General features: G+C 40.4%; 1 protein-coding gene across 1 annotated transcript in view; it reads left to right on the top strand.

Moving 5' to 3' along the window:
- The window catches only part of Sucla2 (succinate-CoA ligase ADP-forming subunit beta), a 37,497-nt gene that overhangs the window by 7,483 nt on the left and 11,880 nt on the right, over positions 1-18,134 (top strand). The window contains exons 2-3 of the mRNA XM_059274297.1: positions 9,554-9,682; positions 12,035-12,173. Coding sequence (XP_059130280.1) covers positions 9,554-9,682; positions 12,035-12,173 — 268 coding nt within the window. The remainder of the gene's footprint in view (positions 1-9,553; positions 9,683-12,034; positions 12,174-18,134) is intronic.

The raw sequence follows: 18,134 nt of genomic DNA, 5'->3' as shown, positions 1-18,134 counted from the left end.
TTTGAATGGGTCTAAAATAACTACAGAAGTTTTAGCTGCACCAAGCCCTTTTTTAAATCAATAAATTCCTGATGCAACTGCATCAAATCTAAGAACTCTTAGTATCACCATACTATGGTTTATTAACATTAGCAGGTTAACATCATAATTCTAGTATGAATTACTATACACAATTACAGTTCTCACAAAGTTACATCCAAAAGTAAAAGCAAACTCTTAATAGAATTATTTATACTTTCTAAACTTTAGCAAACATCCAAAAGCAGTTTTTTTAGGTTTTTTTTTTTTTTTTTTTTTTTTTTTTTTTTTTTAAAAGACAGGGTTTTTCGAGACAGGTTTTCTCTCTGTGTAGTTTTGGTGACTGTCCTGGATCTCGCTCTGTAGACGAGGCTGGTCTCGAACTCACAGAGATCCACCTGGCTTTGCCTCCCAAGTGCTGGGATTAAAGGTGTGTGCCACCACTGCCCAGCCCGAAAGCAATTTCTTAATAGAACTTTATGCATTTCTTGCTAACAGAACATAGGGTACATTAATACAGGCTAACATTATCCATACAAAGAACTCCAACTCATCAGTACATTTTTTTTTTTTTTTTAAATTAAATAGACTGAGGAATATAACAACTCCTCTTTATATTTTTTGAAGCTGCATCTTGAGCCTGGGTAGAAAAAACAAACTTCTCTATTTCTACATCAAACAGTTCCATCCAATCCTACACAACAGTTCCATTTCTACACAAAACAGTTTGTGAGTCACTATAGTTGATAGAGTATATATATGTGTAAGTGAGATCAAAATTGTCCCATTGCAATTGAACCGCTCTTGTCCTTCCCATTTCCTAATTCTGAAAAGTTCAAACAGTCAATTCTGATACCAATCTTAATGTTCTACTGAAAGCTCAAGATCAGGGCCTGGCTCACCAACTGTCTTGAGGTCTTTGTAAAGCTGTCCAAGTCATAATGAATCTGAAGCAGAAAGCTCCAAATATGAAGAATCTCACAACCAAAAATTTGTTGCAGTTCTCTTACATGCAACAACTCAGTTCAAACAAGAGTCTCTGCCAGCAAACAGAAGCTGCTAGCTCTGTCCCATTTCGGCATTTACAGTCCTGATCTGTCTGCACCTCCTGCCTCTGGCCTGTCAGCCCTGAGACCCTGGTGTCCTGAGGCCCAAGGGCTCGAACCTGCCTCATGCTGCATGGCTCTGCCTTACCCTGCCATTGGGAACTCTGTGTGGCCTGGGTTTCAGTGCATCTCTGCTGCCGTGCAGCCTGGCAGTGTGGCTCTGTCTCACTCAGCAGTTCCATCACTGCTGGTGCTGCTGCTGCTGCTGCTACTGCTGCTACTGCTAGGGACTCAGTCCTTGTGCTCAAAACCTCAGCTGCACTTTGTATGCCTGGGCATGTCTCCATAGGTACCTCGATGTCCCCAGAACACACATACACTCAGACTTGGAGGCACCTATTCCCTGGCCTGCCAGGTGCATGCCCCATGGGCATCTTTTCTGGAGGCTTTGTTTCTCGCATAGTGGCCAAGGTGCCCTGCCCACTCACCCTCCAGCTGCCCTCAGCTCTTCCCAAGCTTTCCTGAGCTCTTCAAGATTGCGGAGCCACGTTCTAACAAACACCCTGGCTGATTGCACTCTCCTCACTGAGTTTCCACTATGGCAGAAAGCACACAGACTCTCACTGCTCCAGACCCTCACTGCTCACCTTGGCTCTCTTGGTGTCTGCTGCCGATGATGAGTTGATGACACAGGTCTCAGCTGCTGCTCCTGCTGCTGCTTTCTGAAGCTGGCATTCTCTGAAGCAGCTTCTCATTCTTGGACTGCTAAGTCTGCAGTGGCTGCTCAGTCCCAGACGCTGCTTTCTGCATCCCAGGTTCTGTGCTGCCTGAAACCTACTCTAAGTTAAACCTTCTTAGCCAAGTCTTCACCATATCCCTATACCTAAAGCCTATCTTTCTCAAACCTCACCAAAACTTTTATGACTTAACTTACATACAACTTTAGACCTAACTTAGGAGAGAGAGAGAGAGAGAGAGAGAGAGAGAGAGAGAGAGAGAGACTTGCTGCAGCCTAACTTCTACTATTACCCCGTGTAGCTAGAGTTTTCCTGCCTTGCCCACAGTCAGGACAAATCTTTGTCACACGCCGGTCCCACAGCCGCTCAGACCCAACCAAGTAAACACAGAGACTTATATTGCTTACAGACTGTATGGCTGTGGCAGGCTTCTTGCTAACTGTTCTTACATCTTAAATTAATCCATTTCTATAAATCTATACCTTGCCACGTGGCTCGTGGCTTACTGGCGTCTTCACATGCTCCTTGTCATGGCGGCGGCTGGCAGTGACTCCTTCTGCCTTCCTGTTCTCTCAATTCTCCTCTCTGTTAGTCCCGCCTATACTTCCTGCCTGGCCACTGACCAATCAGTGTTTTATTTATTGACCAATCAGAGCAACAGATTTGACATATAGACCATCCCACAGCAACCCTGTTCTTTATTTACAGTTTTACTCCCGAAGAAAAAAAATCACTGTATCCCAATTAATTATTGAGCACACCCAGTTAACCTGTAGTGTGCCTTCTCTTTTATCCTCCATACCCAAACTCCATGTTCAGACGCCATATGTGGGAGTCCAGCTCCGACCTGTCAAAGAGTTCTTAGAGGGAGGAGAGAGGAATGAGGAAGTATTAAAAAGACTGAAGGAGACGATTAGAAAGACAGAGACATAGGATAGCTTCGGGAGAGCCTTGTGTCAGTACCCAGCCTTCTCAAGGTTTATTCCAAAGGACTTTTTTTTTTTTTTAAAGATTTATTTATTATGTATACAGAAGAGGGTGCCAGATCTTATTACAGATGGTTGTGAGCCACCATGTGGTTGCTGGGAATTGAACTCAGGACCTCTGGAAGAGCAGTCAGTGCTTTTAACCTCTGAGCCATCTCTCCAGCCCCCAAAGGACTTTTTATACAATGCCAAGGGGAGTGGCAAAAGACACCCCTGTAGCTTGAGTTTTCCTGCCTGGCCCACGGTCAAGGCAAATCTCTCTCACCCACCAGTCCCACAGCCACTCAGACCTGACCAAGTAAACACAGAGACAAACTGTATGGCTGTGGCAGGCTTCTTGTTAACTGTTCTTACAGCTTAAATTAATCCATTTCTATTAATCTATACTTTGCCACATGGCTCGTGGCTTACCGGCATCTTCACATGCAGCTTGTCATGGTGGCGGCTGGCAGTGTCTCCCTCACCCAGCTTCCTGTTCTCTCAATTCTCCTCTCTGTTAGTCCCGCCTATACTTCCTGCCTGGCCAACGGCCAATCAGTGATTTATTTATTGACCAATCAGCAACACATTTGACATACAGACCATCCCACAGCACTTCCCCTTTTCTTAAAAAGGAAGGTTTTAACCTTTACACATCTCCAAAGTCAGGTTGGTATATTTGGGAATTTGGGCGTAGCTTCTCTTACTACTTCCTGCTGGAGGGGGGCGCTGTATCTTCTGGGGACACAAAGAATATTTTAGGATTATGGAGTAGTCCATGAGGGTGTATCGTTTGAGCCAGTTGCCTTGAAACGGTTCTGGATGTTGGATCATCTGGGCCATGGTGTCATCGGAGACCTTTCAGGTGGTCTTGGCTGGTCAAACCTGATGTATCTTAATCTGGAACAAATCCATAGCCTCTGGCTTTCTGTGGAAACAAAAGCAGAGTCTCCTTTCCAAAGCAACATATCCTTACATCCAAATTTTGAAGTCAAGGTACCTTTAAAATATACATTTTGGCATAACTCAACAGCTTTTGTAATCAAATGTTTTTCTTCAGTTACGAACATCAAAAAGAACATAATCCAGATTCTCTGTGTGGTAGCCATCTTTACGTGGCTTATTTTTTTATATTAGCTTGAGCCTATTGCTTTAAATTGCAGCCTTCTAAGCCTGAAACGGCGCTGGCGCTATGGTTGCTGGCTCCGCCCACTTCAGCTTCCCAACATGGCAGTGATACATTTTCCGCCAGCTCTGGGAGCCATCAACTCTCAGAAATAGTGGGTTTCTGCTTCTATCAAAGCAGCGTGTAGCCCAGAAACCTTTTTTTTTTTTTTTTTACTAGCAAAGGCTAAATCCACCACACAGCTTAATGTGCCACTTGCAGAGGCCTCATTCCTGCCATACTGCAGGTCGAGTTGCACGCCAGGAACCCGCCATAGTAGCTCAAACACGCAGGCTGCCCCTAGCTTAAAAGAGACAACTAGGAGCTGTTTTTAGCTCCGTTTTAGAATCTTTTTACTCAGGTTTTAGGTGGAAACTCTTGCCAACACGTTGGGCGCCATTTGTAGCTTGAGTTTTCCTGCCTGGCCCACGGTCAGGGCAAATCTCTCTCACCCGCCAGTCCCACAGCCACTCAGACCTGACCAAGTAAACACAGAGACTTACATTGGTTACAAACTGTATGGCTGTGGCAGGCTTCTTGTTAACTGTTCTTACAGCTTAAATTAATCCATTTCTATTAATCTATACTTTGCCACATGGCTCGTGGCTTACCGGCATCTTCACATGCAGCTTGTCATGGTGGCGGCTGGCAGTGTCTCCCTCACCCAGCTTCCTGTTCTCTCAATTCTCCTCTCTGTTAGTCCCGCCTATACTTCCTGCCTGGCCAACAGCCAATCAGTGATTTATTTATTGACCAATCAACAACACATTTGACATACAGACCATCCCACAGCACCCCCCCCCCAAGATCAAAGCACAATGTACCGCCAAGTGTAGACCCTTCAAAACACCTGATAACCATGCCTGTGGCCAAATCATCCCATTATGCAGCCCTGCTGGGTAAAGCAAGCTCAGATTCTCTGACCTTGAGTAAGGTCTTACTAGGGAGCCCCTGTAGGCCCCCAGGATATCCTATACTGTAACTGACTTTTTGAGCTCAGTAGGTTTTTATATGCTCCCGAAAACAATAATAGATCCAGCCTTAATTGTTTTCTCCCAGGGTCTGTGGAAGAGTAACAACCAGCTGAGGGTTCTAATCTGAGGGATATTCAAATGAATCTAAGCACATTGAGTTCTTTAGTCCATTCACTTTCTTCTTCTAAGTCAATTCTATCTACACAGTTTCTTTTTTTCTCATTCTTAGCTCTCTCAGTTCCTCCTGCTCTTTTCTATTCTCTTATCATTCTACCTAGTTCTTTCCATCTCCATCCTCATCTTTGTTCTAAATCAATTCCCCTAGTGCTGTGAGAGAACCAGTATATATACACATGCAGTAATTCTTTGGCAAAGCAATTCGAGGCTTGAAGTTTTCAGGGTCGCAGAGAGAGGTGATAAGGATCCACATATAAAGCAATAATTGTCAGCTTCCAATTACAATCCAAAAGGGGAGTGACTAAAAGGGAGTTCTCTAGTAGGGTCAAATAATGGCTAAGATCAATTAGGGAATTCTAAAAAGTCTTGTGTAAATAAACCGGTATGAAGGTAAAGAGTTGAGGATTTTATTGTTAGTGGTTATTTTCTGTTACCTGTAAGTGAGATGAGCAAATCTGTACGTGAGATGAGCTAATGTTTATCTGCATTTGTCCTTGGATAAAAAGGTATCTTAGCTGAAATACTTTTGTCCGGAGAATGGCCCTGGCCAGATGTATGTAAAATAAATACAACTGGGGAAAGTTATCTAATTATCCCAAATGTATAGAGAAAGTTATGCCCCAGCTTGAGATACAATCACGAGATTACATGTGCACATAACATGGAGATGCATGGTAAATGGGTAGAATCATAGCTGTTATTGCACAAGGGTTTACAACAAGAAACAGCCAGTTCATTCAAAAGGCAGTAATTCCATAATGCCTTGCGTGGTGCTTTCCTCTAGCAGAACCCTTAGTTCTGATAGGTTGACCTTCTGAACTCTAGTTGTCACTTGCTATATACTCCATGGACTTTTGCTATCAGCTGCTCTCAATGATATTCTACTTGGTATGTTAACTAGTAATGTTTGGTTAAAACAAGTATCTAAAAATTTTAAATTTTATAAGGTATTTCTTGAGGTATAACACTAGGTGGTAGTAAAAACCCACTCAATGTAATTTTAAAAAGCATTCTTTCATTCTTCAGTGAGAGCTGTAGAGATATCTCTGTGTGGTATAATTTAACTTTGTAAGTTATCACATAGATTTGCAGGAGGTGTGTTTTATGCATTTACTTGCTTTCTTTACACATTCTTTTCCTACTTAGTATACATCAGTAACTATTGTGTTAATAAATGTCTGAACAAACTAATAGAGACTTTATTTTTTTTTATAATGTTTATTTTGTTAGCTAGTGAGTATATGTGTGTGTGCATGTGTACAAGCATGCATAGGTACATGGGACATGTGTGCCATGGGGCTGTATGGAGATCAGCAAGCTCCCAGGACCCACTTGTCTCTACCTGCAGTGGGTTATGGGATACTGTGTTGTGCCCAAAGCTCGTTTTGAAGCCCATGTTAGCCTTAGACTTGCACGGATCCTTGTGCTTTCTGGAGTATGACCAGCTTTGGGAAAATCCTATGGATAGGTCTTGGTTGAGCAAACAAATCAGGCAGCAACTGGGAACATGGCTCAGTGCATGAATAGCATGAATAGGCACTAGGTTTTAAAACCAGCTATATCAAAAGTCAGTTAGCAATTAAAGCTAGGAAGCAAAGAATAGTTTTTGATTGAATTAAAATTATATATATTATATATATATATGGTGGTGCATGCTTATATTCCCAACACTGAGAGGAAACTGAGGTAGGAAGCAGGAGACTCTTGAGCTTGAGACTACTTGGGCTTCCTAGGGAGTACAGGCCAGCCAGGGCTCCTTTTGTCTTTTATACTTTAGTTGGGGGTTCCTCTGGTCTTTGGTACCAACACATCAGAATACTTGGACAGGTATATCCGTGAGTTGGTGTACCAGAGGGACAGACATCAAGTTACCCATTCTAGCACGTTTTTAAATGAGAGTTACTGACATTGCCTACTGCCTTTTGGTATTGACTTTGTCCTGAGAAAATCGAATTTATCGAATGACCTTTGCTATTTTACTTTCCTAGTAAAACTTGATACCATCTGCTGAATAAGTGGTTCACCTGACTGTCAGATTTTGGCTTTGCCTGAAATAGATGTGTACTAAAACAATTCCATTTTCTTAAATAGATTTTTATTATAGTGAGTGACTACTATATACTTTAAATTCAAACTTTAAGGTAAGGTAAGGGTTCGTGGGAGACAAAAAGGACAAAGAACGCAGGTTATGAAAGTGAAAATAACATTATTAGTATAAATATATTTGAACTTACAGTTATTTCCTAGAAACTAAATTGTTTTGAAATATTATAACAGATTTAAAACTAAAAGTCATTCTGAAGTGATTTTTCAAATGCATATAGAAAATGAACTGATTTTTATTTACTTGGGAAGGATGTCATAAAATTAGTATGAATAAAGGCTTTTCACCTTCTTTTGTGTATTATTCCATATGTATCTATTTTTAAATTGGAAGACAATTCTAATTCCTTTTTCTTTTTACATTTTTATTTTATTTTGTGTGTGTATGTGCAGATGACTGCCCACACTCACTGGTGTCTTAGTATATGGGTTAAAGTCAATGCAATTTAAAGGATTCAGTTCTTTCCTTCTCCCTCTCCTTTGTGGGACCAGGGGTACTGAACAAAGATCCTTGGGTTTGGGGGTAATATCATCGCCTGCTGAGCTATCATGCTGGTCCCCTCCCTCCCTCCCTTCCTCCTCCCCTGCCCCAGCTCCCTCCCCCCCAGACAGGGTTTCTCTGTGTAACAGCCCTGGCTGTCCTGGAGCTCATTCTGTAGCCCAGGTTGGCCTGGAACTCTGAGATCCCCCTGCTTCTGCCTCCCGAGTGCTCGGATTAGAGGTGTGCCCCACCGCTGCCTGCCCGTCCCACCTTCTGTCTTCCTTTCCTTTCCCTCCCTCCTCCTTTCTCGCTCTCTCTGCTGTTTTTGTTATTTGAATCTTAGTCTATTTGAGAGTTTGTTAATGTTGATCTTTTTAGCTTTCTAATTCTTAGTTTTGTTAATAGTTTTTAAAGTGTTTTAAAATCCCTGTCATACTATCATCAAATGGCCATCATATGTTCTAGGATGTTACCATTGGTTAAGTTTTATGATGGCCGCTTAAATCAGCCCTCCTCTGAGGCACTCTACTACTGCCCATCCCTTGTCAGCTGGAAGCAGTTAAGAACAGTGTCTCAGTTAGCGTTTCTGTTGCTGTGAAGAGACACCATGACCATGGCAACTCTTATAAAGGAAAACATTTAATTGTGGTGGCTTGCTTACAGTTCAGAGGTTTGGTCCATTTTCATCATGACAGGAAGCAAAGCAACATGCAGGCAGACGTGCTAGAGAAGGAGCTGAGAGTTCTTACATCTTACAACAGAAAGTGGTCTGTCTCACGGGGCGTGGCTTGAGCATATATGAGACCTCTATAGTGACATACTTCCTCCAAAAAGACCACACTTACTCCAGCAAGGCCACATCTCTTAGTAGTACCACTCCCTTTGGGGGCCTTTTTCTCTGAAGCCACCATAAGCAGTATACACCTCAAAACTCCTAACAGCAGTCTGGGCGGCGGTGGCCCACACCTGTAATCACAGCACTCGGGAGGCAGAGGCAGGCAGATCTCTGAGTTCTAGGCCAGCCTGGTCTACAAAGCGAGTTCCAGGACAGGCTCCAAAGGTATACACAGAGAAACCCTGTCTCAAACAAACAAACAAACAAACAAAAACCAAAAACAACAACAACAAGAACAAAAAGCAAAACAAAACAAAAAAACAGTCGAACAAACAAAAAAACCCTAACAGCATTTAAGGTGACCTCTGAGATTGAGGAATGAGGTGCTAAGAGTTAGACAGATTCCCTGATAGACAGACAATAAAGATGGTTAATTTCCAAGATAGCTGCTGCTTCATTCTTCTGCTCAGAGACAAGCCTGGCAGCTTCAAAAGGCCTTGTGGGCTCTTCTCCTGACAGTGAGGCTCCTGCTGATTTAATCATTTGTACTTAGATCTTATTTTCTTAGTTGTTCATGGCGGTAGCCAGGGATGTTTTTGCAAGGTGATTTCTTTTCTTTTCATTTGCTTGTAGGAAGACTAGGAGCTCAGAAAGCCTGCAAAATTTTCCTTAGAGACTTTCTTCTTTTCACTTAAGCAGTACTTCAATGTCTCTTGAGATTTATGTGAAAAATGCATAAGTTAGATTTCATGTATTTGATTATGTTTACTTTTTGGTGTAAATGTGTGTGTGTGTGTGTGTGTGTGTGTGCTTGTTTTATCTTTTTCTCTTGCAAGCAAGATATCGTTTTTGTTTTCTTTTTCTGTTTCTTTTCCATTTTTCAGTTAAACATTTATAGTGGTTAATTGTTGGAGATACGTTATTTTGTCAAAGAAAATTTAAATATGATGTGGAATCAGTAGATACCCAAATCAGACAGTACACAGATGAGTTTTAAAATTGTATTGAGTCTAAAGTAAAATTTGATGACTTGTCTTCTTCATTTCTTGTAGGGTCCTGTATTGGTAGGAAGTTCACAAGGTGGTGTTAACATTGAAGATGTTGCTGCCGAGAATCCTGACGCCATCATTAAAGTACCTGTTGATATAATAGAAGGCATCAAAAAGGAACAAGCTGTGACAGTATGTTATGTTCTGAAACACCTTTAGTTTTTAATTAGATAATTATACTTAAGTAAAGATAGTTAACTTTGTAAAACACAAAAAACAATTAAAGCAGTTTAATTTCTTTTTTAAAATTGCAGTTTTTGAAAGTACCTACAGTACTTTTCTTTGTAGGCTCCATAAATATTTCTGTGTTTCTTTGAAAAATGGGGATTTTTTTTTTTTGCACCTTTCCTGGAACTCACTCTGTAGACCAGGCTGGCCTGAACTCACAGAGATCCACCTGCCTCTGCCTCTCGAGTGCTGGGATTAAAGGCTTGCGCCACCCGGCCAACTGGGGATGCTTTTAAATGGGCCACTGTGCCATTGCTGTATCTAGAAACATTAGCAGTAATTCTTAATGTTTTCACATATCTAGTCATTCCTAATTATCCTGTTACTGCTTCTTATAGAAGTTACCTGAGTCAAGATCTGTAAGAGGTCTTTCTTTGTGACTCATTAACATGGCCCACAGCACCTTTTTTCTAATGTATAGGTCTCCTTTCCCTTACTTTTAAATTTCAGTTTATTTGTTGAAGAATCAGGGGTGATTATCAGTCATTGCTTTTCATAGTGTGAGTCTTCTTAAATGTTCCCTGTCCCCATTCTTTCCAGTAAATTATGTATGGTGATGGAGAGGCTGTCTTAAACACACACACACACACACACACACACACACACACACACACACACACACACAGAGTAACATTTGTTTATAGTTTCTCTGGTTTTCTGTACTGTCCTTCCCTCCCCCTCCACCTAGCCTCTATCTGTCTGCTCCTTCCAAACAAACAAAGTGCTGTGTCTGTAAGGATAGGTGGATGTTTTACTGATGTTGTTGAATTAGATTATTTGATTTGTGTATAAAAGTAAGTTAATTGTTTGCTGTGGATAGAAACACAAGGTTTATCAGTTGCTGTGAGAAAACACTGCTAAAATAAACTTAGTTATTGAAGTATAGCAACAGCAGGCTTTGGCTGGCATAAGGCCCACAGGACAGGAGGCATTTCTCTAGTGAGACCAGTGGTTTAAACAGATTTGATTTATTAGGAGTTATATGAGAGTGATGGCTAGAGTGTGAAGTTCAGATGAGGAAGCAAGTATTTGATTCTTAAGAGCTAAGGTAAAGCATTTTGAACACAGCAAGAACAGTGCGTTTCTCAGTGCTTGGCAATATGATGCATATTGGATTAATGAGAACCATTTTGCAATTCTCAAATATTTGTCTATACAAAACTAATGAAAATCTTTATAGTAAAATGGTGCTTTTGTAGTATTATTTTTAATTTAAAAAAACTCTTCACCCAAATGACACTTTTTTTTTTGTCAGCTACTTTATTTTTTGCTATTTGGCTCTTTACATGAATCGTATTCACCCTCAAAGGATTTAAGATTTTTCTGTTACAGAAAATCAAGAATGTGTTGCAGCCTTTGATAGTTGAAACAGAGGAAATATTCTCTGTAGTGTTTCTGAGCTGTCTCATGTATCACTTTTGAAATTTCTCATGGCACTTTGAAATGGATAATTTTTCCAGCTGAGAAAATAGCTCGATGTAGAGCACTTGGCATGCATGTAGGAGGTCCTAGGTTCAGTACCTGCTAGCAACCTAGCAAAAGGGATGTATACTTGCTTCATCATAGAAGTTGTGAACTAGAACTGCTTGCTTGTGACTTTGATATTTGTTGTTTAAAACGCTCCTAGATGTCTCTGATTCAGATTTCTGCTCAGCTCTGTAACTCTTCTAGATGAGAGACTTAAATACCTGGATCTCTAGGACCTGCCAGAGTTGAGTTTTGAATGGATGAGATAGTGTCTTTAACTGTCTCTGACCTATTGGCCCAGCAGACATGCCTTCCATTCCCTTAAAAGGGAAGTAGGATGCTTTAGTAACTTTGGTTAGTGTTTGGACATTATCGACCTACTGTTTAGATGTAGTTTACAAATAAAAGTCTCTTATTTCTTCTCTGTATTGTTCTAGTTTTTAGTATATGTGCTGCTGAAGTGAGCACACATGTTTCTGTCTCAGTGTATGTTGACTAAGCTTGGAGGCAGGGGGGAAGGTATGGAATGAACGCTGGGACTGTAGTCTAGGAGAATAGCCAGCACTCGAGCTCTGAGTCAGTTTTTCATTGGTAAAATAGACACAGAACCTACCCTGTAAGGATTTCAAAGCAATAAGTTTTATTGTTTGAATCTTTAGTGGCATCTCTTCAGTGATTGTTAACTATAGCTTGTGTTTATCCTTTTAAATGATAAAGTTTTTATTTGCAATATTTTAATGCTGATTGGACATACGCAAACTACTACTGAAAAAGGCAAATTACTTTCAGCTTGCACAGAAGATGGGATTTCCAGCTAACGTTGTGGATTCTGCAGCAGAAAACATGGTCAAGCTTTATGAACTTTTCCTGAAGTATGATGCGACTATGGTAGAAATAAACCCAATGGTAGAAGATGCCGATGGACAGGGTAACGTATCTCCAATCAGATGGTGCCGTGTGTCATCTGTTGTTCGTGATGCAGAACGAGCAGGCAGGACTCGTTCTGTGTAGCAGCTTATGTTCTCATGAATTAAATGTGAGCAGATTGGAATGAAAACTACTAAAAAAAATTAGAGTTGCACTGCCTCATATGGTGACCACCAGTCAGTGTCTGGTTAAATTAATGAAAATGATAGCATTTGAAAATCCAGGTGAGTAGTCACATCGGTCACATCCCAGGGCATCATATCAGATGGGACAGAAATGGAGCATTTTTGCCTGGGCAAAAAGTCCTGAGGGCCAGCTCCTGGTTGGAGTAATGAGGGCTGTGGCAAGAGTTAGTTGTGATCTGGGAGAATTAGCCATCCAGGTTTGCATGCTTGGATCTTTTGTGTGAAAGAATATGCTCAGGCATGAAGTCATGTCAGTATTTGGAGCCACTGAAGTGTAGCTATCTGTTGTGGGCTCTCTAGCATATGTGTAACTAGTACATCATTTCAACCGCTGTGCCTCCAAATAGAGAGGTTTTGTTTTCTTTTAATGTAAGCTTTTTTGTTTGTTTGTTTTTTATTTTTTGTTTTTTCCAGACATGGTTTCTCTGTGTAGTTTTGGTGCCTGTCCTGGATCTCACTCTGTAGACAGAGATCCGCCTGGCTCTGCCTCCTGAGTGCTGGGATTAAAGGCGTGCACCACCACCATCTGGCTAAGTTGTTGTTTTATCCTACTCTAATTTCTTCTTGTTATTTTGTATTAGCTGCTTCCACTGCTGTAATTTATTTGGTTTTGTTTACAGGCTGTTTGGACAGTTAACTCCCCTTAAGTATTTGTAGTCTCATTTTCACTTTCATACCTACAGTTATTTCTGTTCTTTATTTAGTCATTTATATGGTAATGTAAAGAATGAATAAACTGTCTTATAACAGTAAATACAATTTGTAAAACAGAATATAATGAAACATTTTTTGAAGAGTGATGGATTAACCATGTAAAGCATCTGGTGTTACTGTTCTGATTATGTTATTTGAGAGAATAGTCAGTTAACACTGAAAACAAGCCCATGGACTTGTTCCAGCTGAATTACAGCAGCTATGAGCTGCTATTGTGGGAATGCCTTCATGCTCTTAACTTAGTATGCTTGTTTTTAAGTTGTCTTCAGGTTGCTTAGTGTACTTAAGTGTGTGTTTAGGACATTGTGTGCTTATTAAAAATGGCAGTGCACAGGGGAAGAAGTACTGCAGCCCAGGACTATCTGTATGTGCAGCGCCTACTGGGCCGTACTGCACTCTATTGGTGCCTTTCACCTCTTACCCTTAAAATATAGAAGTATCTTTTCTAGTTATTTTGACTACATCTGTGATTGTCTTTCATACAGAATTTAGAAGATTTTTGGGTCAAATAGTATTTTTAAGGTATGTTTTGATCTTTCAGTAATAAAATTTTGTGATATCTTTTCCCAGGTAGATTTCTTCTCATTCCATCTCTCCCATTCCTTTCTTTTTCCATTATTCTAATATATTTTCAGATTCAGTCTTGTTGCATACTGTAGCTGGAAGTTTTTTTGTGTCCTGCCCAGCCACGCGGCCCCTTAGCTGCTTATAAAATAATCACTCAGAAGTTATATTAATTACAACTGCTCTAGCTCAGGCTTATTACTGACTAGCTCTTACACTTAAACTAATCCATAATTTTTATCTATATTTAGCCACGTGGCTTGGTACCTTTTCTCAGTTCTGCCTTGTCATCTTGCTTCCTCTGTGTCTAGCTGGCGACTCCTGACTCAGCCTTTCTCTTCCTAGAATTCTCCTTGTCTGCTTATTCTGCCTATAGTTCCTGCCTGGCTACTGGCAAATTAGCATTTTATTTATCAACACATATTCATAGCATATAGAATGACATTCCACAGTACCCAACCTTAAAATCCTCTCTGCCCTCACTTGTTCCCTCTTTGTCTTAATTTTGGTTGTCTTTTTTTTTTTTGTCTACTATTTATTTTTAACTAAATGAATATTTAAACATTAGAAAGTATATTTATAATTATTCCCATAAACATTGTAAACTATATGCATTTTGCATCTTGCTTTATTCACTTAGTAATGTATCCTGGTGATATATCCAGGTATACAAGCTCTTTGTTTATTAAGGATGCTAGCTTCTTTTTTGGCATTTGATCTGCATATTTTACTTAATTCTATTGTTTAATTTTGCTCACCTTGGGGGAACTTATTAAGGGTTTTAGGTTTTGTCTTAGTTAGAGTTTCTACTGCTATGCTATGACTACAGCAACTCTTATAAAGGAAGACATTTAATTGGGGCTGTCTTACAGCTTTAGAGGTTTAGTCCATTATCATCATGGCAGGAAGCATGGCGGTGTACAGTCAGACATGGTGCTGGAGAGGAGCTGAGAATTCTACATCTTGATAAGCAGGTAGTAGGAGGAAGGCTGTCTCACACTGGGTGTAGCTTGAGCATATGAGGCCTTAAAACCTGCCTTCACAGTGACACACTTCCTCCAACAAGGCCACACCTACTTCAACAAGGCCACACCTCCCATACTGCCGCTCCTATGGGCCAAACATTCAAACACATGAGTGTATGAAGGCCATTCTTATTTAAACCACCTCGTTCCACTCCCTGGCCCCAGTAGCCTTATAGCCATACCATAATGCAGAAATGCATTAGTTCAACTTTTAAAAAGTTCCCATAGTCTACATAATAGTCTCAGACTTGTTTAAAAAATCCAAAGTTCAAGGTCTCTTCTGAGATTCATGCAGTCTCTTAACTACAATTCCCTATAAAAACAAAATCAAAAAGCAGATCACATCCTTCCAGCATGGCACAGGATATACATTACTGTTCTAAAATGGAGGAAAGGGAGCATAGTGAGGAAATGCAGGACCAAAGCAAGACCAAAATCTAGCTGAGCAAACTCCATACTCTATATCTCCATGTCTGATGTCAGAGTGCTTTTCAGATTTCCAACTCTTTTCTGCTTTGTTGACTGCAACACACTTCTTTCTCTGGGGCTGGTTTCACTCCCTATTTCTCAGCAGGTATCCCATGACTGTGGCATCTTTAACATCTTGGGGTCTCCAAGGCAATCCAGGCTTCACTTTCACAGCTTCACACAATGGCTTCTTTGGGCCTCCATGCAGGGACACCCCTGACTCATGCCTTGCCTCTGTGGCTTTCCTTAGATGTGGAGGAAGATTCCATAACCCCTTTTCTTCAATCCCTGACTTATAGCCAGAACCACGTGGCTGAAGCTGCCAAGTTCTACTGCTTGCTTGAGCTGGAACATGGCCCCCATATTCAATTATATCTTCATTTACTTTTCTGTTTTAATGATTTCCTTCACTGCCTAAACTTGCTTATCCTGGAACTTGCTTTGTAGACCAGGCTGCCCTTGAATTTAGAGCTCTTTGTGCTCCTGCTTTCTGAGTGCTGGGATTAAAGGGATGCACCACCATACCTGGCTCTTAGCTTTCCTTTAATTCCTTTTCACAAGTTGGAAACTTGGGTTGGGTCTTGCCCTGAGGTCACCACTCTCTTTAACATCCAGCTCTTTAATCAGTTTATGTCCTTGAACACAGGATTTAGCTCCATTCCACTTCCTGGTGCCCCTTTTCTCCTCATTCAATATATTTGGTATTTTTACTTGCTCAGCATTCTCCTTTTTGTTATAAAGTGTTATATAGTGTTCACTTCATAAGAATGAATATTAGCAACCACATGACAGAGTCTGTACTAGGCTGTTTTGAGATTTTATTTGCCAATTCAATTAATCCAAAATTCTTCACTTTAGCTTCAGGCAGACTTTTTTGGACAAAGACAAAAAGCAGCCATATTCTTAGCCAAAGTATCATAAGAATAGTCTCTAGGCCATCTACTAAAATTCTTCTCCTCTGAAACCTCTTAAGTCAGTCCTCTACAGTTCAAATTACCCTCAGCACCAGCCTTCTTCCATTATTCTACTAGTACGGCCCATTAAGCATCCCTTAAAGAATTCCACTGCTTTCCTAACCCAAAGTTCCCAAATCCACATTCCTCCAAACAAAAGCATGGTCAGTCCTGTCACAACAATATCCCACTCCAGGTACCAACTTCTTAGGGTTTCTACTAATTTGAAGAGACAGCTATGACCATGGCAACTCTTATAAAGGAAACATTTACTTGGGGCTGGCTTATAGTTTCAGAGGTTTAGTCCATTATCTTCATGGCAGGAAACTTAGCAGCATGCTGAAGAAGGAACTGAGAGTTCTACGTCCTGATCCATAGGCAGCATAAGGAGGCTGTGTACCACATTGGGCATAACTTGAGCATATAAGAACTGAAAGTCCACCTTAGTGACACACTTCCTCCAACAAGGCCACACGTCCTAATAGTGCTACTCCCTGTGTGCCAAGCAATCAAACACATGAGTCTTAAGGCCATCCCTATTCAAACCACCACATATTTCAATTAGACCCCTGTTTGATTTCTTTCATTTTCAAGATGAGATTATTTCCCCATACCTCAAGAGCAGTAACTATTAATAGGTAATGTGTTCTTTTGTTATTGTTTCATTTAACAACTTTTAAGCTCAAAAAAAAAAAAAAGTTAATCCCAGCTCTTGGGAGGCAGAGGCAGGTAGATCTCTGTGAGTTTGAGGCCAGCCTGGTTCACAGAATGAGTTCTAGGACAGCTAGGGCTACACAGAGAAACCCTGTCTTTGAAAAACACACCAAACCAAACCAAAAACCCTTTAAGGTTTAGTTAATAATTTTACTTGGGTTCTGCCTCTTCTAAGTATGCACTTTTTCTAATATTGTTAAATAAAATGTTTTTCTGTTGTTCTTTTGTCTGTAAATGTGATTGTTCTTTTGTGAAGTACACTAAGTATGTAAAAAAAGTCATATACAGAGAAAACTTGTGATGTCACTTAGATAAGAAATTTTAAAATATTCAGCTCATAAGCAGAGTTAGAAGGGTGGTTTCCAGGCTTGTGATGTGGGGTAATGGGAAGATACACTGGTCATAATATTAACTTTGAGCTATGAATATCTCTAAGACCTAATTATGGCAGGTGATGCATAGCACATTAAAATGAAGGAGAGAAGTTTACTTAGTTCACAGTTGGGCTCCTAATGAGAGCCTCTCTTGGGCATGGTTTTACAGGGATAGGAAAATATTGACAAGTCACACCATGGAGGCAGGAAACCAAGAAGATCCTGGTCCAGTCTTGCTCTTTTTACTACAGCTTGCTCTCATATAAACTAGCCAGCTCCCAAAAGAACCATGTTAACCCATTCAGAGAGCAGCACCCTCTAATGGTTGGCCGCACTAGCCTTTCCTCTTCAAGGTTCCAGCACTTTCTACATACCACACAAGACTGAACCTCTACAATACAGGACCTTTGGAGGATGCTTGAAAACCATATTCAGACTGTCAGCACTAACTCAGGTCTCTTGTGCAGCAAGCCCTCTTACCCATAGAGCAGATTTCTAGCCACTGGTTGTTGTTTTGAATGAGATCTTTGCCATCATTTCTACTAGAGTGAGACTTTGGTGTTTACTATAGATTTTAATTCTACCTTATTGTTTTTATTTTTCTTAGTTAAAACAAAAAGCCTTTTGTGTAGCTTGCCTTCCATGTTTTTTTTTTTAATTTTCTTTTTCTTATTAAACAGTTTCGAATTCTGACCTTACCAGCATGCATTCTAAGTATAGTAGGTTTCTATAGTAAATTTAAAAAATCTATTTTTCATTAACAAGAATATACTGTTGTAAGTACAAATGTGGACCTCTTTAGTTCTTTTAATATTGACAGTACTTCTGTGAGGTAGTTATTATTGCTATCTTTATTTTATAGATTATGAAACTGGGAATCAAGATATCAAGCTTGCCTGAGGAATTGTGACTAGTTGTAAAGATGTGCTGTCAACCCCAAACCAGTGACCTGTAGGACTTAAGCT

Source organism: Peromyscus eremicus, chromosome 9 (assembly GCF_949786415.1).
Source record: "Peromyscus eremicus chromosome 9, PerEre_H2_v1, whole genome shotgun sequence".
In the NCBI taxonomy this organism is placed as follows: domain Eukaryota; kingdom Metazoa; phylum Chordata; class Mammalia; order Rodentia; family Cricetidae; genus Peromyscus; species Peromyscus eremicus.
This window is presented reverse-complemented; position numbering and strand designations above follow the sequence as displayed.